Consider the following 25857-nt stretch of genomic DNA (forward strand, 5'->3'; position numbering starts at 1 on the left):
CCCGCGGGCAGCCGGGTCTCCCGGCGCTGCTCCGGCGGGGCGCTTGCCCGGCCGCTCGGCCGGCTCGGGCCACGGGCGGAAAGGGAGCTGGCCCAGGTGGCGGGTGGGAAGGAGCTGGCAGGAGCGGCCCTCGCCCCAGGCTGCAAAGGTCCGAGTGTAGGCTTGGCTCGGAGGGCACGCTGTACCGGATGGCTGGCCGGCTGCCTGCCTGCCTGCCTGCCTGGCGTGGGCTGGGTGGGGGGCGGCGTGCTTTGGCAAGGCCGCCCGCCTCCCTCGTTGCCTTTGCAGCAGGCGCAGGACGGCCATGGCCGCGAGCGGCGGGGCGGATGGAGGGCTCCCGGACCTCGGCCGCTACGTGGTGAGCCGACCCGTCTACAGCGAGGCGGCCTTCCAGGAGGAGAACGAGAGGAAGCTGGTGGTGCCCCAAACCCTCCGGGAGCGGCTCCAGAAAGCCTGCAGGTAACGGCCCCGCGCATCGCCCTCTGGGGACGGTTGGGCAAGGCGAGGGGGGCCACGGCGGGGAGGCAGAGCGTGTCAGCGGCTGCTTCGGCCAGTGAGCCTTTTGTCTCTGGCAGCTGTTCGAGGAAAAAAGCCTTCCAGGTCACCAAGACCATCTTCCCCATTCTGGAATGGCTGCCCAAGTACAGGATCAAGGAATGGCTCCTCAGCGATATCATTTCTGGCATCAGCACCGGACTTGTGGCTACTCTGCAAGGTAAGAGAGGCGCACGCCTTCAACCTCAGGGAGTGGACGGGACTGGGCTGGGGACACAGGCTGAACTATCCCGGGGCTATCCTAGGCCCCCCTCTCTGCATTGAACAGGGCTCCCCCCCCCCCCCCATCCATATAGCTCAGAAAAGGTTGAATCATTTTACAGTTAAGCTGACTGGACATTTCTCTAGCTTTAAACGTTGCGCCAATTTACGTCGAGGTCTTTTCACATTTCCAGCCCTAAACTTTGTAGGATCTCAGCTTACTTCTTATGGATTTCTTTACCTGATTCCATTTAGATGCTGCAGGATCCAAACCAGTTCTGGTTTACTTCTTAGTAAACATTACCTGCTGAATGTTTACACATTGTATGCTACCTAGATATGCAGGGGACCTCAGATGTGAAATACAAATATAGATTATATTTGTGTATTAAGAACAGTACAGTTTGAAGAATTTATTATAATTGATTTTAAAATAGTTCATTATATGATTTAGGGTTTTAATTATTTTTTCTATATTATCAGGTTTGGCATATGCATTACTGGTTGCAGTTCCAATTGGATACGGCCTCTATTCTGCATTTTTCCCCATCCTGACCTACTTCTTCTTAGGAACATCAAGACACATCTCAGTTGGTAACGGAATCATTTTTATTTTAATAGCAGGCATTTTTTTTTGAGAATGCTAATTTTTATTTGAGTTTATGAACGATTTGGGGCATTCTGTTTGCTATAATAGACTTTTATAAGATGGTATGTTTGGGCTGCATTTAAATTCTCCATGTTTCTCCATGTTTTTCCACACTTAATTGCTGGAAATAACATCCACATATGATGCGTGTACTGATATATGTGTACTCTACTTTTACTATTGGTAGAACTTAGCTATTACTAGCAGGAGCTACTTATATAAAATACGTTGTGTGGTTAAATCCCATTAGCACCACAATTATAATGGGGAAATTCCTATGAGACTAACAGCTTTAATACTTGTCGGAGTCCCCACCTGAGCCAAAAGGCGATATATACATTGAATAAACAAACACATAAGATTCTACCCTTATGATTCAAGTTAACACACTCCTGGGAACATAATGTAGAAAATGCATTTATTAGGGCTATCAAGTTTAAATTAGAATAAGAAGCTGAAAAGCACCATTTCAGTAACTGTACCTGCCTTGTGGAGCAGTGTTCCCCCTGAGAAACACATGCCTTAACCCTGTTGTGAAGATGCAAAGACTGACTCTTCTAACAGGCCCCTGGGTAGAGTGTTTCTGCCTTGTTTCATTCTTAGTCACTGTTAAACGTATCAGGTTCGAGAAAAGGGTAGGTGCGGCATGGATTTGCAGAAGCATCTTTTTTCAACCTGGGAAATAAAGCTGGCATATGCCTCTTCCACGTGGGCGGTTGCAACTACAGATGATGCCTCTACCACAATGTTTCTCAACCTCGGCAGCTTGAAGATGGGTGGACTTCAACTCCCAGAATTCCCCAGCCACCACCTTCAAGCTGCCAAGGTTGAGAAACACCGCTCTACAGTTACGTATACCTAAAGGTAGAACCGACCCATCATTATTATTAGTGCATTTATTTATTAGATTTATATCCCACCTTTTATACAGCAGCTCAAGGCACCATACAGAGTGCTCCCTCCTCCTCCTCTTTGCCCCCACAACAACAACCCTGTGCGGGAGGCTGGGCTGAGAGAGAACCATTGGCTCAAAGTCACCCGGAGAGCTTCCGCAGCTGAAAATGGAGTAGAACCTGGGTCTCCTTGCTCCTATCCAATACCTTAGCCACTCTCCCACACTGCCTCCCATATATAGATTTTAAAAATATATGTCCATATAATTCCTCTCAACAGGACCTTTCCCTGTGGTCAGTTTAATGGTGGGCTCAGTAGTACTGAGCATGGCACCAGATGAAAAATTCCTCATGGTTAACAGTAACATGACGGGGATGAATGGAACTCCCTCTGTAGACATCGTCTCTAGAGATGCACAGCGTGTGCTCATTTCCAGCACTGTCACCTTTTTGGTTGGCATTATCCAGGTAATACGACCAGATGAAGCTCTCTCAAAATACTGCTGCTTACTTACTATATAACTGGGGGGAAATGCTCTTTCTTTGCTTAAAGTTTTAATTTTTGCATAATTTGTTTATAGTTTTGCATCATTTGATAACACGCTGTGGAGTGTTACTATACAGTTGCATTTAGGAATTAAACCTTACACATTGGAATGTGTGTTACGCAATAACACACGGCCTTTTTCCTTTTCTTGTATTTAAATAGGATCCTTTGTAATCTCTGTCAGTTAGAAGAGAAAAGCTTCCTTTTGTAACCATCTATTTGATCTTTTTTTAAAAGTCCTCTTCAGATACATCCAGCTGTTTCCTATTTATGGGAGAGAGTTCTGTGAACATTTGAAAACAGGATGGAAAGGAGATTAATATCTTGCATTTTTAAAGTCTAGATATGGGAACCAGTTTAAATATCAAGTGGAATGAAGTCGTAAAGCCTCTTCTGCGTTACATCACTTCTGGCTGCAAATGGGGAATCAGGAGGGAGATCTCAGTTGACATGAGGTTCCATAATGGGAAAGTTTCTTGTGATCTTTTGTCAGTGAAAGGGAAGGAACAAGGAAATGGTGGGTGTGATATAAAAGAAATGTGAATACCTTCTGTAAAAGGGGAAAACCCTGACTACTTTCAAAGACAATAGCGCTAAGCTTGCTTCTGAACATTTCTTGGTAGCCCTTGTGGATTGTCATAACAATTGGTTACATCTCTTTCTTGAAGAGATTGTCATTGTTCAGCTCCAGGAACTTTTACATTCAACTGCTATTCATCCAAGGATGAGTTCAAGTTGTAGTTAGGAGTAGTAATAAGTTCTTCTCTGAATATAGCTCACTTGATCCCCTAGTTTTTAACAGTTCAATCATTGTATTTAGTCAGTATAAAGCTGTTGCTATCGTAATAATGATTTTGCATCCCAGTCTTTAAGTTGCGTGGACTTCAACTCCCAAAATTCTGGAAGTTGAAATCCACGCACCCTAAAGTTGATGGGGTTGAGAAACACTGTTCTAGAGTCATATTTGCCACTGAAAACTCTAGTGATAGTTAGTTTACAGCATTATTCCCCATCAGATTCCTCGTGGCCAACACTATTTTTATTTATTTCTTTGTCTTATATGCGTTGTTTTTATTTTAATCACAAGGAGCCTGAAGATTATTTATACTAAAGGTTGGGATTACAGTCTATTAAATTAATACATAGATCCATAAACTTTGCTGAAATGTATTCATTTTAGTATAAGAACCAAAAAAAAGGAAGCTCAGGAAAATTAAGAACCTTGTCCTGTGGTATTGGCTTACAGAACTTACATTCTCATTTTTTAAATTGTTTGCTATACTTATTATTTTTCAACTATTTAGAAAATTGTTTTCTTTTTTTCCCTTTTCCCAGCTAGTGTTTGGAGCACTGCAGATTGGTTTCATTGTAAGGTATCTTGCTGATCCACTGGTTGGAGGCTTTACCACTGCGGCTGCTTTTCAAGTATTTGTTTCACAACTAAAAATAGTGTTAAACGTTTCAACCAAAAACTACAATGGGGTCCTTTCCATAATCTATGTAAGTGTTTCTTACTAAACTGAACTTCATTACATAACGTATGGTCCTTTGCTTGACCTAACTTGTCAATCTTTTAGTCTACAGTGAGCTGATGTACAACACAATGAGTAATCTTTGAGTGGCTGATGTCTATACTTACATTTTGGTGAGGTAGAAGGTTATATTGGACGGAGTAAGACAACATAGTCTGGGAGGAGCCATGTCAGACATACGGGCTGAGCTAGGATTCTGTTTTCTTGGGTATGGGTGTGTTTGGAAGTTTTCTTTGTGGCTGTTGTTTTAACGATGTTAGGCCTATTTTAGAGCTTAAACAGCAGGCCCTGTGTGTTTCCTGCCTCGAAATTAGTGAAACGTTGCTGATGATTTTTGACAATTGTTGGAAGGAGCTTAGAGCTTTGAGTTGTCCTCCTATGGGCTACAAAACTATAATCACTTGGCAATACAGATACTGACCATGGTGGCTGAAAATGATGGAATCACACCCAACATATATGGAGGGTACTAGGTTAGCAAAGCTGCTTCTAAACATCATTTTACCATCTAATCTAAATTAATATTATAACAAACGAATAATAGAGTAAAGGGACCACAATATACAGTTCATAATGCACAATTATAAACTATACCCCAAGTAGTTTACAATGGCCATACAATTATTCAAGAATAAAACAAAGTAAAAAAAATTTAAAAATTAAATTTTAAAAATTAAAAAAAGAACAGAAGGTCAAACAAATGGGATAAATTAATCTGATAAAGAAAACTGAAGCAGATTTTTAATATATTCCAATTTTCTGTTAAAGCAAGAAATCCATTGCTCCAGAATACCAGTTTGATGACCATGCAGTTTCTCCTGAAAAAACTCTAACGAAGCATGTCCAATTGTTTTTGGAGGCAATCTGTTCAATTACCAATCAGTGTGTACTATTAAGAAGTTCTTCATATAGAACTATTTCTGTAATTCAGGTTTGCTAACTTGGGCCCAACCTACTTGAGCAATCAGAACAAGTAATTCTCATCCTAATGACGATCTTACTTTTGTGTTCTCTCTCTAGACGCTTATAGAAATATTTGAGAACATTAGAACCACCAATATTGCTGATCTCATTGCGGGACTGCTGACTATCATTGTCTGCATGGCCGTCAAAGAAATTAACGACCGCTTCAGACACAAGATTCCTATTCCTATTCCTATAGAAGTGATTGTGGTAAGCCAACACCTTTGAGAAAGTCAGAAGGTTAAAATGGCAGGAGAAGCAGATCAATCTTCTGTGTTCATGCCTTTTGTTATTTCGTTTGACTCCAGACAATAGTTGCTACTGGCATTTCATATGGTGTTGACCTTGAGAAGAAATACAATGCAGGGATTGTGAAAACTATTCCTAGAGGGTAAGTGCAGGTTATTTGTTTTGGAACACTAAAATTAAGGGGTAAGTGCAACTACATTTTGAGTTTACAGATAAAACTTAAGAAGGACCACAGAGGGGAGAACAATGAATCTCTAGTTATCTCCATGATGGAAGCCTTGCCCCTTCTGTATGTCTGTTATGATGTTGCAGGCGCATATGAATGGGGCAGAGCTTGGACCATGATGGCAAACACTGCTGTCATCATTTTGACAAAAGTACCTGATCCCGAGGATGTCTCATGCTATCTACTCAGTTACTGGTCGAATGAGCGTAGGGCATTCGTCCATTTGGGGGATGGGGAGAAGACGACAAATATTTATTTATTTATATTTCAAATTTAGATACCGCCCATCTCACAAAAAGTGACTCGGGGCGGTTCACAATAAAACAGCAATAAATATTAAAATACAATAAAAACAATATAAAATACAATAAAATAGAATAAAACCCGAAATATGATACTTTCCATGAATACCTTGTACATAATAAATGCAGACTTGAGATAAAACAGGGAGACATATAGTGGCATAGTTATTGTGCATGGCTATATAGTTATTTTGGATAATTAAGCATATGCATTGCTGTAATGGTTTTCCATATTAGAAATGGTTCTTTTTCACGTGTTTCATGATTTCCCCAAATAAAGAACAAGAACACTTTTTTGAAGCAAAAACATATAGAATCTATAAACGTATTTACAATGTATATAGATACATAGACATATTTGCGGTGAGATGTATTATAGATATTGCAAATATTGTAAAATATTTATGTGCATTTACTGTCTTGGACTCTGAAATAAGAAAATAACAGGATTTTTTTCCCAAGTCGTTTATGGCTACGGTATATAAGAGTGTCAGTACAAAATCATACATATACACTTATCAATATACATTTCTCTCCTGCTTCTTTTCCTCTATAGATTTTTGCCTCCTGAACCTCCAGCTGTGAACATGTTTGGGGAAATGTTGGCCTCTGCATTTTCCATTGCTATTGTTGCTTATGCTATAGCTGTCTCTGTGGGAAAAGTGTATGCCACTAAGTATGACTACGCTATTGATGGAAATCAGGTGTGTAGAACTGTACGGTATTTCTGAAAAACAATGAAATATGAGCTAAGCTTTCTTTAAGGAACTAAATATGCGAACTTGCATATGGAGCCCTTTTTTGTTAGAGTATGGATGCTTGGATCTGAAATTAGTAGTATAGAAGAATGGGAGAATGAATACAGTCACTCTTTACAGTAGAATAATTTGACACCACTTAAGAGCAAGAACCAGAGAAGAGAGAATAAGTGTAATGGGGTCTAATGACAATGTTGAGCTCATCCCTTCTTTATAATATGTAGTTAGGGAAATATGTGGCACAATGTCATGATGAGGTTTGATTGTAGGCAACGTTCATCAACTAAATTGGACTATAAAAGAAGTCTCCTTCCAGTCGAGCTTGAGTTTTGTGAAAACATAGATAAGTCCATGGAGTTTTATGGCCAGTAATATGGAAATAGACTGCAATTACCTTCTTGCAGGATGTTTTTCAACTTCCCATCTTGCGTACTGCCCTGGAGTTCCCTCCTGGTCTCCCATCCAAATACTAACCATGTTTAGAGATCAGACAAGGTGAATACGTGCCACCACCTTCTTGAGCAAAATACTAAAATTACTTTTGTCTAGAAAGTTTTCCACAGCCCCCAAATCTAAACAGAAAGTGTGTGGGGTATGGACAGGGGAGAAATGTATTCAGTTTGCATATGAAGTTTATTTTTTCCCCCCAATACTTTTATTAAGAGTTTTATATAGAACAATAAAACAATACAAGTGAAAGAAAAAAAGAAAAAAAACAGTAGTAAGAAAACAAAACAAACCCTCCTAAAAAAGTGACTTCCCACCCTCATCATGACAAGTATAAACAATTCCATAATCACTTCATCTCCTCTCATTTAACCAATATAAAACTCTTCATCCCATAACCCATCTCTTAACAATAGGCAAATCAAATAAGTAATCTCTTCTCCCATCCAATTCTCAGCAAAAAGTCCAACCAGAGCTCTAAAATATTAACATTAGTTAACATATATAAAATTCAACATTCCACATCTCCACTCTTAGTTAAAACAAAATCCCATTTAAAAGGCATAAAATGGTCCCAATATCCCAATATAAACAAAGTAAAAGAAAGATGTACCATAACTAAAAGAGACCATTTCTTCTTTACAAAAGACAAGCTCCATTACACAACATTTTACCCTAAATAACAACTTATCCCATTCTGATAAACATTCCATATCTTAACTCTAAACTATAAGCAAATCCACAAAAGACTGAAATTAGCATAACAGAGAGAGATAGTTTCTCCTTTAAAGAAAATGATCAAACTTCCTTACTTTAAGTAAAAAGACAATTAAATACAAAGCCAATTTGAGTACTATGAAATTAAGATACATAAAATAAAAATAAAGGAAAGAAGTTGAACACCTTATTAACAAATCCAGTGTACCGCATTTTTTTCCAGTTAAGATATCTGCAAATCCAAAAAGAACCAGCCAGAATAATAACATGTTCCATTTTATCCCTGGTTGAATAAACCAATTTTATATTCCCCTTTTCTTCTATATAGAACAATCTTTCTCTATAATCCATTTAGAACTGACCTTTGTTGGACCTTTCTTCAGCACTTTAAACAAACTCTCTTGTGACTCCAACAAAAAGAAGTTTCTGTCCACTCCTTCTATTTTTTCAGAGTCTTCTTCAAAAAGAAATTATTCCAACTGCTGTCTAGGATTGTCATTTTTATTTCCTTATTAATTTTCAAATTCTCATCCAATTTTTTCTTTATGTCTAGTAAAAATTCTTGTTCAGATTCTCATCCATGTTTTAATTGGGTAAATTTTGCTACATATCTTGTTCTATAACGTCTTCTGAGAACAAACTGTTCTCAGAAAAACACAAAATAGGTGATGTAATTGATTCAATATCTCGATGCAGTTCCTCAAAGATATCTCTAAACGCCATTTTAAATTACTTGTCTTATTATGTCTTCAGTCTCAAAAACAATTTCCCACAAACATGCAACTGTTCTTTAAGAGTAATTTCAGAATCTTAATATTCAAAGTCCAATTTCCAACACTTTCTGAGCCCTTAATCCGTTTAAAAACTTAGCTAAAACCTTGTCTTGCTTTTTGCTGTTTACTTTAAGCTTGGGCAATCTCGTCCTCTCTCTCTTTTGTCCAGAGAGGATCATAGGAGCCAATATGTTAATTGGCTCCTTAGTAAAGTCTACAGACGTTGGCTCCGCTTTACAGGGAGCTGTCTTCAGTCCACCATCTTCCCTAGGAAGTGAAGTTTACTTATTTTTGCATTCTCATGCCAATATAAAATCAAAATTCAGATATCCTTTGAAATTCATGCTTCTCTAAATTAGGGAATATCTGTGCAAAATGCACATATTCATGAAAATAAAGTATAAATATGCATTCTACTAAGAACAATTGTTGTTAAAACAGCGTATCTTAATGTACAATTGAAAATGTACGTACAGATGTTTGGAAAATATGCCCTGCAGTACATATGCATTTTAGCACAAACTTTGAAAAATACTTACATTCAGCAAATTTGACATATTTACAAAAAAGTGAATTTAGGAAAAACTGAAACTAAACAGATTTGGGAGTGCCTAGTTTTCACAATAAGTCTTTCTTATGTCTGAAATGTAGCTGAATAGCACATACTGCTATTTTTTATTGTAAAGGATGTTCAGCCCCTCAGCTAGTTAATTTAAAGCAAAATAGTATACAGATTTCCTAAATACTTTTTATTGGAAAGAAAGATGCTGCAGGTAAACATATTGTTAGGCTTACCAGGTAGACCAGACAGGAAACAATCAGATGAGCTAATTCTATTTTATTGTAAGGCTCATTTCATTAACTATTAATTATTTTGCAAGTCTGAAAGTGCAAATCTCCTACCATCTCCTTTACAGCCCAAGAAACTGGCGGCGGGGGGGGGGGGGGGCGGGGGTCCCTTCTGAGCCACTATCCAGCTGCAGGCTGGGCTCTCTCTTATTTGACCATTCCCTAGGCAGCATCTCTTTGCCCCATCTCCCAAGGTCTTTCCCACATACCATTACACACATTGACATCTGTCTTTTTGTTAAATAAGAAATAAGGGCTCCCACACAGTATTAAGCCATAATGGGCTTGTTTTGGTTTTTAGTTTAGCTTGTTGTGAACATAACTATTGTGCCATGTAAATTATGATTTAACCTTAGAATGAATCTTACCAACTGATGTATTCAGTGAATTATGGTTAAACAAATCACAGTTTAGCACAATAAATGAATGCAGTTGTGAAGAAAATGAAGAAATGTTGGTCTGATTTGCAGAGCATGCTACATCAATGATCTTCCATTTGTAACCTCCCATCTTTTCCCAGTGCTTCTGCTATCTTTTTTATTTCCGCATAAACCTATTTTTGATAGAAAAAGTTGGAATAGTATTTTTGGACTGGCAACTTGCCTATCTTGAAGTAAAATTAAGGACTGTACTGTTTTTGAGTAGGTGCTCAGCCCGTCACCTTTTTTTTTAGGCCAATAAGTCGAAGAGAAGGGCAACAGGTTTGTGGTTTTTGGTTAAACCATCAGGGTTTGTCAGTCTACTGCAGCGTATTTCAAATTTGGCAACTTTGAGATGTGTGGATTTCAACTGCTAGAATGCCCCAGCCAGCTTTGAGGAACTGGGATAGAATGAGGATATCTGGAGCTGGTTGTGGGGCATCCCAAGGGGATGACTGAGGCAACAGGTTTTAGTTTTTTGGTTTTATGGTTTATGATTTTATAGTTATTGGTTTTATTGTTGCCCAGAGTTGTGTTTAAAATGGGCAGCCATACAAATCTTTTAAATAAAACTAACTAACTAACTAAAACTTTCCCAGCCCAGAATTCCACAGCCAACTTGAGGAACTTTAAGATGTGTGGACTTCACCTCCCGGAATTCCCTACACATCTTAAAGTTGCCAAGGTTGAACAACAAGGTTGAAAAACACTGGTCTACTGCAACTCGTTCTGAGCTGTACCAGAAGACCTCAACCTACTTTTTCCATCCCTGTTCTAAGAAAATATTTCCATGTACAGTGAAGGATTTTTTTGTTTTGTTTTGGTTTTACGCACTCTTTGTTTATTCCAGTTTTCTAATCTTCTAGGAGTTTATTGCCTTTGGAATCAGCAATATTTTTTCAGGAGCCTTTTCCTGTTTTGCTGCTACTACCGCACTGTCTCGCACCGCGGTCCAAGAAAGTACAGGTGGAAAAACTCAGGTATTTCACTGGGCTCAGTGGGAGGCCATTTCTATCATCCTTATTACTGATCTGGTGGAACAATTTTTGAACAAGTCATCTTCTGATTGATCCTAGTGACATAGTATTTTAACATATCGTAGAGGAGGTGAAGGCCTTCCTAGAGAGACAATTTTGGAATAATTGATATATTTCATTCTAATGTAGTAAAGTGAGGGTATACAGTACTGTTTTTCAGACGTGGCAACTTTAAGACTTGTGGGCTTCAACTCCCACAATTCCCCAACCACAATATTAGCCTCAGAAAAATGCACTTCGTCTTTTAACAGCTTGCTAGGAGCAACAAATTAGCTAGTCCAGGACAAGAACCAAACTTATTTTAGTTTAGATTAGTTAAATGCAATTAATATGACTGTCCTTCCTTGTTTTCCCTTTCTGATTTTTCCTTTGCAGCCTCCTGCATTTCCTCTGAATCTGCTTCCTGCAAATTCTGGAGCAGATTGGAGAATATGCAGAGAGGCAAATTCTGTCTTATCCAGGAGTTTCCATTTTGCTGGTGGAAAGCCTCTGCAATTTTTATACACAATTCCTAAACTTACATTGGAGACAATAAATGAATTGAATTTTCTTCTGTGCAAAGATGCATAAGTTAACAGTTCATCCTGTTTGGTCTCTTTGCTTTACAGTCTACTTATCATGACCAGGACTCATATTTTTCAATTCTACAGTCCTTAAGCCAGTAAATGCTGGCAGAATTTGCAATTTTAAACACTGTTGGGATGCTGTGTGAAAATACAATAAGCAATGAGATAAATTATTAATTTGCAGCAAGAAGGTGGCTGTAATAGGCTGAGGACGGGGTGCTCATGGGGGTAAAAAAAAGATGGTGGCTGTGACTGCATATAAATGGAAGCACAGCTCTAACTGCATGATCATGGCTGCTATTTTGACTTCTTTGATCCCCAACAAGTTAAACTCCTAGGAAATATTGAATTCAGCATAGGTAGTATTTGAATGGATGAAAACTCAAGTTATGTAACTCTCTTAGGGCAAATTGTGGGTCAGTAATTACTTGTAGTTTTGTACTCATGTTGGATACACAGATGCTGCATTAATCATGCGTGTTTCACCAAAGACTTGAGTGTAGACAGTTGAGTAAAAAAAATTCAGGGCCTTTCAAATCATTAGGTCACAGGGACCACACTGAATATGGACCTTGGCTTCTGAATGAATGATCAGAGCATGACTTTCGTATTTAATTGTGACTAGTTAGTAGTTAGGGAAAAAATCATGGCAGTTAGGAAGAATATTGTTAGAGATTTGAACTCTGGGACCTTATACAGTAATGAAGGGATTGTCAACCCTTTGAGGCAGGCCAGATCAAAAGACTTTATTATAGTAGGGTACAATAACAGAATCTTGAAAGCCTGTCCAAGGTTCTCTCCTGGATGAACAAAATGAAGGTGGGATTATTTTGTGTTTCTCATACGTGCTGCGCCCTCTAGACCAGTGTTTCTCAACTTTGGCAACTTGAAGACATGTGAACTTCAACTCCCAGAATTCCCCAGCCAGCATGACTGGCTGGGGAATTCTGGGAGTTGAAGTTCACATGTCTTCAAGTTGCCAAAGTTGAGAAACACTGCTGTAGACTATGTAATTGCTTCTCCAAGTCCCTCCTTAACAGCCCGGAAGACCCACACCAGCCATCCCTCCTTAACAGTTCTTTCATACAAGGTTATCTCTAAATTCCTTCACAATGCTCAAGGGAACAAAAATGTTCAAGTCTTTGGAGAAACACGCATGATTAATGCAGCATCTGTGTATCCAACATGAGTACAAAACTACAAGTAATTACTGACCCACAATTTGCCCTAAGAGAGTTACATAACTTGAGTTTTCATCCATTCAAATACTACCTATGCTGAATTCAATATTTCCTAGGAGTTTAACTTGCTGGGGATCAGAAAAGTCACATCATTCGTCATCTCAGCTTCCCTTTCGTTGACTTATTAGGTTGCTGGGTCAAACTTGACTTGCTGCATGGTATTAACTTTCTTATCGCTGGTTGTTATTTCAGAGCTGACTTCCTTATCTCTTCATCTTGCTTGGTCTTGTAGACATACACATTCTTCTCTAAGATCTAATATTGGTAATTCTGCTCTAACTACCTCTCCCAACATTTTAAGTTAATAAAATATTAAAGAGGCGTGTGTGGATCTGACATCTTCGTTGGTATATGAATATGAACCTTACTTTTAAAAATATTAATTTTTAAAACAGGTTTTTTACCACATTTCCTTCTATAGCAACAAAAATAATTTCTGATTCTGTCTGACTTATTTTGAAAACTCACAATCTATACTGAAAATAGCTCACTAAAAGTGTTTAAACTGGCTACTTTGCATAAATATTCCTGAAAAAAACTTAGTTCCTTGATGATTTAAAATGTTTTATTTTCAGGTTGCTGGCATAATCTCAGCTGGAATTGTATTAATTGCTATTGTAGCTTTGGGGAAACTGCTGGAACCTCTGCAAAAGGTATTTTATTCTAATACATTTCACCATTTATTTAATCTTTTGTGTTTCTGATAAACAGAAATCCCTCTCTTTTCCTACATCATACAGTTTAGCTATTGTTGTGGGGATAAAATAAAGGGAGATCCCTAAATTAGCTGCCTTGAGCACTTGAAGGGAAGGCAGTACAGGGAGTCCGCAGGTTAAGAACACCTGGGTTACAGATGACCCATAGTTAAGGACTGAGCCTATTGTAGCAAAATTCAAGTTAAATACACAATGATTCGAGTTCAATACACAATGGTTTGAGTTCATTGCACAATACTGCTTATACAGTATTATACAATAATGCTGTTCTGACTTACGTACAGTCTTTGATTCCAAGATGCAACCACCATCTTGACTTTTCCAACACCCCCCCCACGACACCCCTGCATATATCTTCCTTGGTATCTCTCTCTCCTTACTTGAAAAATAAAGCTAATGTTTCTTTCTCTCTTTGTAGTCTGTTCTGGCAGCTGTGGTCATCGCGAACTTAAAAGGGATGTTCATGCAAGTATGCGATGTCCCACGTTTGTGGAGGCAGAGCAAGGCAGATGCTGTGAGTCCAATTACTCTTTTGTTCAAAAAAGCTGCAAATTGTTGGTCACACTTGAACTAATCTCTTCTCTATTTAACCAGCTGCCTTTCATTTCATTTAATAATTAATCCTTAACTGAGAATCTCATGTCATGGGGAAAAATCAAAACAAAGTGCTAGATCATTGTAGATTTCTGACCATTATAGATCTGAGGGATGGTTTTGTTATGCCACCTGTAACCCTCTCTAAGTAATTTTCCTTTTATGAAATAGTCTTCCAGGGTTCCTACATAGGTCTTGTTTTCACTGAGGAGGTATAAATAATATACAGGTTATAACAGTTCAAGAGGATGGCTGCACAAAAATGTATAAATCCTGCATGTTAGGAAGAAAACAAGAGTACAGTCCGTTCCTCTCACACAGGGTTTCTCAACCTGGGCAACTTTAAGATGTGTGGACTTCAACTCCCAGAATTCCCCAACCAGCAAGGCTTATCTTAACACATCTTAAAGTTGCCCAGGTTGAGAAACCCTGCTCTAATAAATACTTCTTGTTGGTTAGTGGAAGAAGCAAAGCTAGCGTGGATCCATGCCCCCGTTTAATCTGTGTTGGACAGCCACTCTTCAACCATTATGGGGAGGTGTTAACTTCCTCACATTCAAGAAAGTAAGATTAAATGAATATAAAACAAATGCTTATCAAATTTGGTAGAACTACATCACATACTGAAATTTATACTGGGTGATTTTACATCTCCATTTATTTTTTTTCCAGATGATCTGGGTTTTCACATGTGTAGCGTCCATCATCCTGGGGCTGGATTTAGGATTACTTGCTGGCTTGATATTTGCACTGCTAACAATTGTCCTGAGAGTTCAGTTGTGAGTATAATACAAAAAAGAATTTTGCACCCAAGACAGGAAAAATAAATGCAAATCACTCAACAGACTGCATTTTTCAAGCATGAAGTGTACCATCACTGGATATGATGTTTAAAATGGGTGATGAAACTATGATTTGTTCTTATGGTAAAATCAAAATAAAGGGTTCACTGGACACTCCTTTATAAGGAAGTCAGCTGTAAAGTTAAGCCAGCCTGTGACTCCAGAAATAACAAGAATGCTAAAAAAAACCCAAAGGCTACCCTGAAAAGTCCAACATTAAAAAGGCAGCCTTTGTCTCCATTTCCAATTAAAAATAATGTGCTTCTTTAGCCATACAAACACTAGTGAAACTTAAGAAATTTAAGAAACTTCTAATTTAGCTGCTACTGATCTGTTTGGCAGAGAGAAGGTTATTCTTTTGTTTCTTTGGAAAAAGTTTCTGTGCTCACACTGTTTTGGCCTTAGGGTGGGGAGCTGTAAGTCGAATGCTTCCATACCTGCCAGAAAGTATTTGCATACAGAAAACTAATAGGACAGCCCATTATCAGTTTTTTTACCACTTTGTTTTTTAATGAGGCAGCACTCAAGCACCTATCCATGCATCATTTGATTTTGCCATCTCTACAAGCTGGGATTGAAAACTCAAGAACTCCATGGATACGCTGGATACTTCCTGCGCTGGGCATCTGTAGAATTTTTTTGCTTTCATCAAAATGATGAAAGCCGCATCTCACCTGAAGCTCCACCTGTTTGGAGTGTGCGTGTGATGTCACAGATGCTACAAAAGGGGCAGGGCTTGCATCACAGCAACATTCTTGGCTTCTCGGGAGGATGCTGCTATTGTAGTCTCTGCTTTATACATTTAGCTTTCGTTATGATATCTAAGACGAATATATTGTTTGGGCTTTTCTTCTGAAGCCCTTGAAGCATCCTCTCACCTCCATCATGGCTGGCCTTAAGGTAAGATAATGGAGAAGGCTGCAAAGAAGAAAGAGTTCCAAGCAGTTGTACTCCATAAGTCACTTCTAGGATCAGTCTGATCATCTGATTAATCTCTTGCCAACTAGACTTTTGTTATTTATTTCTCAAATTAGATAATACATTACAGCTCAGCTACCACTGCTTTGGTTATTTATTTCACAAATTAGGCGATAAATTATGGCTCAGCTACCATTGCTTGCAATTAATTGTTGTGTATGCTACATTTGTTTAATATTTAAATCTGTATGTTGATCAATATTTTATTTTGTTTTGTCAGTCCTTCCTGGGGTAGTCTTGGCAACATTCCTGGCACAGACCTATATAAGAACATCAAAGAATACAAAAATGTAAGACTGTCTAGCAAACTAATATTTCACACACTTAGAGAAAAAAAAATGATATTGCTTTAAGATTTATTTCAGAGTTGATCGAAATGCAGTCTGCATGACAAAATGATTGGTACATCTATTTCTGGTGTCTCATAATGAGTCAGAAAAGATACAGTGGCTGATAGAGAATTAATTATAATATGAAGCATTTCAAGTCAAATCAATTCATTTCTATGTATATTTACTACTTCAATAAATTAACTGCACAAACTGAATTCCTGTTAGATGAATTCTTTGGCTTTCTGGCCATAGTCCTGTAAAGACTGTTTTTAAGAAAGATCACAGCATTTTCCCTCTTAAGCACTGGAGGAGAACCTACTGAAGTTGCAGAACTACAATTCCCAGCATTCCTCATCATAGGCCAAATAGTCTTGGCTGCTGGGAATCATATTTCAACAACATCTGGAATGCCAGAGGCTGCTTGCTCCTGCTTTTAGACAATAATACTAGGAAAGAGAAGTCTTGATAGAGGGGGACGATGGTAGTCATAAATCCTAAGGAAAAATAATATTTTCTTTTGTTAGAGATAGATTGGGCATCGGAAAAGTGCATAATCTTTACAGATCTAAAACAATCAATACTCTGTGTGTGTGTGTGTGTGTGTGTATACACATACATACATACACACACACATACACACATACATACATACACGTGCTATCAAAGAGGTGGTAATCTTATTGAAATCCCTCCTTGGCCACTACTTCAGAAAAGACAAACATCTACAAATATATAGAATCCATACCTTTGCAATATGGTGTATTTTATATCTATGAATAACATTAATTATTGGTTGGTTTATTTTTTAAAAAAAAACTACAAATAATAGTTAACAGTTTTGCTGAGTGCATTAATAGCCAGATCCTCCCTTCCCTACAGATCCAATTAGCAATTCATCGAGGGCACCAAATGGTTTCTATAGACTAAGGTTATAAATAAAAAATTTGCTACTACCTTTGAAACATCTGGGTATTGCTTGTTTGGTAGGAATACCTCAATCTCCTCATCATGAGTGGAGTTTATCAGATTCAAGAGCAGGTCTATGAGTGCTGATCACCAATGAGAGTACAGTGGGCACTCTGAAGGGATGTGAGAAACAGACACAACTTCTACGTTTGAGCAAGTACATACTTGATCCTCATATGGAAGGCTGGCATATCAACCAGCTGTCACCCTAGTAGAGAGAGGTCTATACTGGCTAGGGAGAAAACCCTTCTTTGTGGGTTATACAGAATCTTATAGAAGTGATTGGGGGGTGTCCAGGGGGAGAGAGAGTTTATATGAGAGATGGGAAAGTTTGGGTCTGCCTATCTGTATGTCAAAGTCCCATACCCTCCGCTTAAGTTCTATCAGGGTTTTTTCTAGGTCTAAAGCAAATAGGGCTTGCTTGTAATGAGGGAAATACTTATTTTCACAACAGGTTGTTGAACCTGAAGGAGTGAAGATTCTCAAATTTTCAAGTCCCATTTTTTATGCTAATATTGATGGCCTAAGAAGCAGTCTGAAATCCACTGTGAGTAGCGTGTGATATTTTCAAATGTTCGCTATTTATGCTTATCAAAATATCAATACAGTCTTCAGTCTGAAAGCATAGCAGGGGGAAAATTTGCCGAAATGAGACAGACCTGGATGTGGCTGGTAACTGGCTGAAAGACTGCTTGAGAATGTGTGTTTTCTTCCTTAAATTCTGTGATGGAAGAAAGCCAGCATATAAATATATAAAAAAACGTTTTTTTCTTCCTGGCATTCCTGCAGGTGCAGGGTCTACTTTTTCGGATCAACCAAATGTTGATCCATTGGTTGTGACAGGAATTAACCAACTGGCTTGTCCCCTGAGCCTGACACGGGCTGAGAGAGAGGGGCTGGCCCAAAGTCCCCCAGCCGGCTTTCATGCCTGAGGCGGGACTAGAACTCACCATCTCCTGGTTTCTAGCCTGGAGTCTTAACCAATAGACCAAACTGGCTCTGATATAAAAAAAACAACTGAGGTCCATACAAGGTATTCCTACCATATGTAAAAATGACTAATACAAAATTACTAAATTCTACCCTTTGTAGGTGGGATTTGATGCTGTGCGGGTGTACAACAAGAGGCTCAAGGCTCTGAGAAAAATACAGAAACTGATCAAGAAAGGAAAATTAAAAGCAACAAAAGTAAAGTGTCCATATTTGTTCATCACTCAGTTGTTTTAAAAGGCTTTTTATCATGGGCAATAGATTTACTGTACACATGATCTGTTTTTCTATTTTATTTTAAATTACTGGTAGGCACAAAAATCTAATTAGCAAGTGAGTCTCAAGATTCTTGTGAATCCCCAAAGTATTTAATTCACACTGTTACTTTCTCTCTCTCTCTCTCTTCTTGTGTACATCTCGCTATTTAATGTTTAATATAATTTCATGTGTGAAAGCAAAGCATTTTCAAAATGCAGTATAAAAACAATATAAAAACCATATTCAATAAAAAGAGGGGAAAGGAACAATAAGCGGACAAAATAATCTAACATAGTGAGAATGAATGAATATGACATATAGCAACAGTATTTGAGGGAAACTGATTCCTACATTAAATTTCTGAAAAAAAAACGACTTGCCTCTTTGAGTCCCATGGCTTTGGAAAAATTAATGGGTAGAATAATGAAAGCAAGGGGATACAGAGCTTGGAAGAAAGGGAAAATGCATCAGAGCTAGAGCATCTAGGTCAAGCAATAAGGTTGACTACGGAGAAGAAGGTTCAAGGATTAGAGAGTAATGAGTACAAAATTAACTTGTGACCTGGAGAATGACTTGAAAGTGTATGTGGGTGACGAGGGTCAGCAGGGGCCAGAGTTGTGGGCAGAACCTTGGTTGAGCTAAGAAGTATTCAGCTGGAAGGAGGAGGATAATCAAATGTGCTCATTCAACAATTAAATTTGGGTGCAGGGAAATTAGTACCATGGTGAGATTTGCCACAAGAATGTGCTTATTTCCTTGTGCAGATGGCATCATGAACTTTGAAATAAATGGTAAACGTTGGCTTCCTGTGAACCCCATGTTTTGTTCTAAGTGACGCATCTTTTCATAACTTTCTATAAGCGTAGAATTGGATTTTCTGTTTTCCTGAACAAAAATACCTCCCTTTTATTTAAAGGTGCAGAATTTGTTTGTATATTTGCTGTAGGGTCATAGTCCAAAAATAAGAGTTTGGAATATATTCAGTGTAGTTCTTTTATGCAAACATTTGTATGTCCCCAAACATACAAGTTGGCATTTAAACAACTGGGCATCAATTCTATTCCCAGGAAAGTTTCTCTATGCATTATCATGTCTCATGTAAAGAAAATAGGAAATGGTACCTTTGCCGTGAATTGATTAGAAATATTTCGTTATGGAGAAAATCTGTATTTATCTGCCCTTTGGAACATCTTGCCCCCGGAGGTGAGACAGGCCCCCTCACTCCAGGCCTTTCGGAGGGACTTAAAGACATGGCTCTGCCATCTGGCCTGGGGCAGGGAGGGAAGAAATCAGAATTGGGGTTGGCTGGCCTCTTAGTGGTATGCTGTGGCCCCAGTGGCCTCTTGGATTTCTTAGCTTTTTTATTTTTTAATGTTTGGTTTTATAACTTTTAACTGTATTTATGTTTTTTAGTATGTTGTAAGCCGCCCAGAGTCCCCCATTGTGGGGAGATGGGCGGGGACAAATTAAATAAATAAATAAATAAATTTATACACCTTTGTAAATAAGGACCGTGGTGAACATACTATATATATCTTTTGATCAGAATGGCGTTATCAGTGATTCTGGAGCGGTAAATGAGGGTTTTGAATCTGATGAAGATCTAGAAGATCCTGCAGATCTGGACATTCCAACCAAAGAAGTGGAAATCCAGGTGGACTGGAATTCAGAGCTTCCGGTCAAAGTCAATGTCCCTCAAGTGCCACTCCACAGCCTAATTTTTGACTTTGGAGCTGTATCTTTCATGGATGTAGTCGCAGTCCGAGTAATGAAAACAGTAAGAATATTTTCTCATTTTTCTCATCTATCTATTGTTAAAATGATATGATTTAAAATTACAGAAATGCTAACCGTTCTGTAACTCTTACATGGCTTGTACAAGCTACAGTACGGGTGTACAGATAGATCTCGATTAGTGCGGTTAATGAATCCCACGAAATGGTCACATTATTCGAAGTCGCACTATTTGAAGTGATGTTTCTATGGAAAATAAGGCAATTGGTTCCTGCTCAACGGAAATAGGCAATTGAATTTTTAAAGGTAATTTTTATATGTTTATGAATGAAATACTGTGTAACGTTAAAAGAGGATTAAATCCATATCCAAAGCGTACCTGCTATCTCCTGTATTTTGCTGTAGTTCTTCAAAATAAGCCTTTTCTTTTCTGAGCTTTCCTCAGATGGAGCCTTCCTTTTCTCCATTTTGCACACACAACAATTAGCGTCTAAAACCCCAGCGGTAACTGTGCATGCACTAGCCTCAACTGTGCACGTGCTAGCCTTGCACTAACTGAATTTTGGCTCACGTTAAATCTGATGTGGTATCATAATCAAATATTGCGCTATTCAAACTCACACTAATCGTGACCTACCTGTATAATAAACTTTGAGCCTTGATTTGGCTTTCTATAATTATTCTGAAATTCATGAGACAAACTACCTGTGATTCCATTTGTGCAAATGGATTTACAATATGTAATTATTACCAAAGGAAATGTCAGGACTACAATCCTGACTGGAACCATGATGGGTTAATCCTGCTCCAGGGGGATCCTACCTGCAAAAAAGGTTCTTTTTATGCTAATCGAAGGTGTTTCAATGCAAATAATAGGTGTGAGACCCACATTTAGATAGTGACCACACTGGAGGAATTATGGTTAAATTTCTCTAATCCTAAAGGATAATCCTAAAAATAATCTGGATTGATGCTGTTTACTTTTACATGATTTTATGTCTGCTTTGATTCCCAAATGGTTTTATTTGTTAGGAATTCTGTTTTCTTCTTAATTGTCAGTCATGATCTGAGATACAGTGTTAAGGTTTTTATGATCTATTTGCCATACTTCCCGATTTACTTTCAATCTCTAACCTAGAGAAACTCTTGCCCCCATTACATTCAGAATTGTTATTCATCTATTTATGTTTACTTCTATATCAATTCAGATTACACCCTTAAATTTCTACTTTTATCTTTTATAAATGCCACCTTTAAATCTAGGGTACAAAAGGGCATTATATACTAGATTTATAAGCAGAAACTGAATCAGAAAATTTTATTCTGAAAACACATTCCAGTATTCCCCAAATGTCCTTAAAGCTATATTTAAGATAACCCCATCTTCTTTTTTTCAGATTGTCAAAGAGTTCAAGAGAATAGATGTATCCGTATACATTGCATCACACCTAGGTAAATAGAAATCTATACATTATTAATAGGGAGCAGAGTGTAAGGAACAGTGTGGAGGAAATGCTTTGAATGCAGAATCCTTTGCATTGTATATTCCTTAGTTTAAAAAGAAGTAATAAATAGCAATGCTGGGAAAATCCTCTGGCTGAGAGCATGGAGAACAAGCTGACCTTGGCTAGTCTCAAAACGCTAAACAGGATCAAGCCTGGTTAATATTTGGATGGGAGACCATTGAGAAATCCCAGGTCTATAGACTAGAGTGGGAAGTTTAAAAAAAAGTCCCAGAATCTGGTAATGCCAAATCATTTCCAAATAGTCAAGAAAACATTGAACTGTTCATATCATCATCAGGTTGATTCTAGGCAATATTTACCTTTTTAGAAGGATCAAAAACTGGACTCGGTATAACGATGTAGAAACTTGAATGTTTTCTGCAAAACCAGCAAGTATTTTGTGAGAATTATTTTAAAGAAAAGCGTGTACACTGAGAACAAACAGAAAAGTTTTGCTGAAGGGTGGCTAACTGTTGCAATGCAACTCCACAGAAGTCGACTCGTGCTATTTTCTTAATGGAAATTGCAGACATCTAATCAACTGTTTATTCCATGTATATTAATATGCTTTGGCCAATGGAACAGCTCTGAGAATTAATTTATAAAATTGCATGGAAATACAGTAATGGATTAATCCCCATCCTGGGCAAACTGTGCCATAATCTGACTAGGACTCAGCTAATATTTTTGCAATTAATATTTTTGTAAGTAATGTAATAATGATCTCCCATTATAATCCCTAATTACATTCTCAGCCCTTTAATTTTTAGGTCCGGTGAGTTACCAACAGTGCAGAATTCATGATAAACCTCCCTGTTCAAGTCATGGAATCCTCCCATATATGCTGTACATTAATTCAGCTCCCATATTCTTATGTGAACACCAATGTCCTATAATCTCTATTTGTTCTTATAAATTATAATTTTATAAACCGTGTTACAGGATTTTGAAATAAGCTTATTATGGCATACCCGGGGAAAAGTTTAAAAAACTTTTTAAAGTGTTTTTTAAAGTCTCTTTTTAAGAAAAGAGACCTTTTCTTGAAATTACTTTATAGTTTAACAAACTGAATTTTCAGAAGTTGCTTTTATTTATTTATTCTGTTAGTGGGGGAAGAAACCTGATTTATCACGATGATTTTGTATATGCAGTTTTAACAGGCCTGAATATGTAAACGGATTGTTATCTGTTTAGGTGTTGGTAATATTTTATTATATATTTTCCCTGCAGACCACATTATTAAAACATTGGAACGCTGTGCCTTTTTTGACGACGACATTCAAAAAGAATTATTTTTCTTGACTGTTCATGATGCTGTACTCCACATACAGGGTCAAGTCATGTATAGAGATGCTCAAGACCCTATAGCTGAAAAGGTAGGGCCCATACATATTTTTATTTTTATTTATATACGTATTGGCAGTACATTTCATTTACACACACACACACACACACACACACAGACACACACACACACACATTTTCACATAAGTCCTGATTGTTTTCATTCTGGTTAGCAATATTTGATAGAAAAGGCTATAGTCTGTTATCTCTCTCTATGGGGAAATGATGTTAATAATAGAGATTTAAATACAATTTAAATAATTTTTGAAAAAAATAACTGTGCAGACTCAAGTACCATTACTTTTACTGAGGTTTTAATTTACTTTTCCTATTAAGATGAAACAATTATAATTTTCAGAAAATTATACTTAAGTGTTTAACAGAACAGTATTGTCCACTCTACTAATTTTTGCTGTTTGTCGTATTAATAACTCTTTGTTCTTTTGGCCCAGATATCATTGATGCAGGAGTCAAAGGAACCAATAGAATTCACAGAAACCAACCAGAATGAAGAGCTTGATGTTCAAGAAGAGGTATTGTTTAATTTCAAATAGAGAATCTGCATTTTATCATTTTTAGCATAACATAGTAATGCAATGTACAGACTCTGTTCAGCCTATATACTGGATGACTTTTAATCTTCTTCCAGACCGTAGGTACTCGGCTCCCTAACCTCCCAACAATTTCTGATTATTTTTAATTGATGAGAGGTTGGGCTCCTAATATTGCCAAGTGTTTAGAAATGTAATATTTAGACGCAGTGTACCAATTTTATGATAGTTGCTGACGACATCATTTTAATTTTTTGTGGGGGAGGGTATGTATCTCATAAGTGGGCTCTCACACTTTTTTCTCTACTTTTGAAGTTTAATTCTTCAGTCAAGTTACCAGCTTGTTAGGCAGGAGGGTCTCCGGATAGCTGCAAGTGTGCTATCAAAGCCCTGCCCATTTTTAATAAGCACCGCCCCCCCCCACCCTTGGAGGCACTCTTGGCCACTGTTGTTAGTGAAGATTATTCCTGCCTTATAATGTCTTTAAAAGAGCTCATTCTTCTTAATGGACATAATCTCTATGTATTTTTTATTCGCTGCAATGCTGCGACCTGGGCAGAAGTTACTACAGATTCTGAACTGCCTATAGCAGGGGCCTCCAACTTTTTGAGTTGGGGTGCACATTCTGAATTTTGGAAGGAAGGATGGGCTGCCATTGCATTGTGGTGCTTGCAGATTGATTAAATGGTTTAGCCATGGTGGTGTGGGCGGTCTCAGAACAAAAATTAGGTAGGGCAGGGAGCATAAGAATATCAAGGCCGGGGTGTCTGCAGGGTATGGTCAAGGAAGTTCAGATGGTGGTCATGATGGTGTGATCTGCCAAATATATGGCGCTCCTGTTGTCCAGTTGTAGCTGCCATCTTTAACTTTTTTGCCTCCAGCCTGTGGACACCCCTGATCAAGGCAAAGGCCTTGGGGTATTGCAGCAAGGTGGGGACCCAAGCCTAGAGTTTTGAAGCAATTAAGATGTCTGTTGTGGTAATAAGATCCTGCGCATTTGCAGCATCAATAAACTATTTTCTAGAGTTCTTTGGGGAACGTCAAGCCAAGTAACTTGATATATGTAATATGGCTACATTGGTAATCAGTATCTATTTACTGTTCAGAGCTTTAACTTCAGATTTAGAATTTCAATCCTATTTCCCTTTCTTTTCATTTTTTTTTTAACTAGGCTATGCGCAGACTTGCTTCATAAAGGACAGCTTCATACCTGTGACCTTCATGGCAAGCGTACATCAAGATTTCAAGCAGTTCAACATGGGACACTGTCCATTGCAATAGAAGAAAATATTTATATTATTCAAAAGACTTCGACGTTTCTCTGCATCCTATAATTTATTTAAATTATTTGTCCACCTGTTCAGAATCAAATTGCTTTGGAATTGGATTGCAAAACCATAAAAACTATAGCAGTCCTAGCTATTGCACTGGGTGCCCATGCATAATGATATTTATGTGTTATTGTTATTTTGATGTACAGAAGCAGATGGCAGTAAGGAAATTTTATTTTCATGTAACATCAGGCAGGAGGTGCATATCTCAGGGGTACCATGACTTACTCGTCTGGAACAACATTTGTGACTAACAAATAATGCAATAATCTTGAAGCACAAAACTGCCTCAGAAGCGAACTTAAAATCTATTGAATGCATTTAATCACTTACTTCAAAGGAAATGTGAGGGTTAGTTTAAATTTCTGATTTTTTCTGCCAGGTTGAAATCAAGGGTGACCAATTTTTGTTTGAAAAGTGTACTCCAAGAAGAATCCAAAGGATAATACTGTTCCGGCATATTTTACATTGCTGCAATACAAAAACCCTAGCTTTTCCCCATGTAGTGATGTAACTTCATCCTTTACTTACTGCAATGTTTCTCAACCTTGACAACTTTAAGAGCGTGGACTTCAACTCCCAGAATTCCCCAGCCAGCATGCTGGCTGGGGAATTCTGGGAGTTGAAGTCCACATGTCTTAAAGTTGCTAAAGTTGAGAAACCCTGATCTACTGTATTGGAGAGCAGAAATTGTACAATAAGAGGGATTCAGGGATGACTTTTTTTTTTTTTTTAACTATAGATAGGCTGTCTTTGTTATGCCCAATTCCATTCTGCCTTTGACCCTTTTTG

General features: G+C 38.0%; 1 protein-coding gene and 1 long non-coding RNA gene across 2 annotated transcripts in view; one reads left to right on the forward strand and one right to left on the reverse strand.

Moving 5' to 3' along the window:
• Positions 1-25612, forward strand: SLC26A4 (solute carrier family 26 member 4). The gene is made up of 20 exons (XM_007422110.3): positions 1-459; positions 576-715; positions 1240-1350; positions 2579-2766; positions 4181-4345; positions 5398-5550; positions 5649-5731; positions 6674-6821; positions 10947-11060; positions 13500-13577; positions 14059-14154; positions 14907-15013; positions 16275-16344; positions 17807-17899; positions 18445-18540; positions 20147-20377; positions 21732-21786; positions 23070-23215; positions 23636-23716; positions 24906-25612. Exons 1-20 carry the CDS (start codon positions 305-307, stop codon positions 24927-24929), a joined length of 2334 nt encoding a protein of 777 aa, XP_007422172.1. The 5' UTR covers positions 1-304; the 3' UTR covers positions 24930-25612.
• The window catches only part of LOC148217197 (uncharacterized), a 29186-nt gene continuing 19838 nt past the window's right edge, over positions 16510-25857 (reverse strand). Inside the window, exons 3-4 of the long non-coding RNA XR_015798430.1 lie at positions 22160-22217; positions 16510-16880 (exon numbers count right to left, since the gene is read on the reverse strand). This is a non-coding gene — a long non-coding RNA (uncharacterized LOC148217197). The remainder of the gene's footprint in view (positions 16881-22159; positions 22218-25857) is intronic.

This window comes from Python bivittatus, unplaced genomic scaffold (genome assembly GCF_059951505.1).
Source record: "Python bivittatus isolate LINGU-HERP-01145 unplaced genomic scaffold, Pbiv_v1 ctg000010_np1212, whole genome shotgun sequence".
NCBI classification, from domain to species: domain Eukaryota; kingdom Metazoa; phylum Chordata; class Lepidosauria; order Squamata; family Pythonidae; genus Python; species Python bivittatus.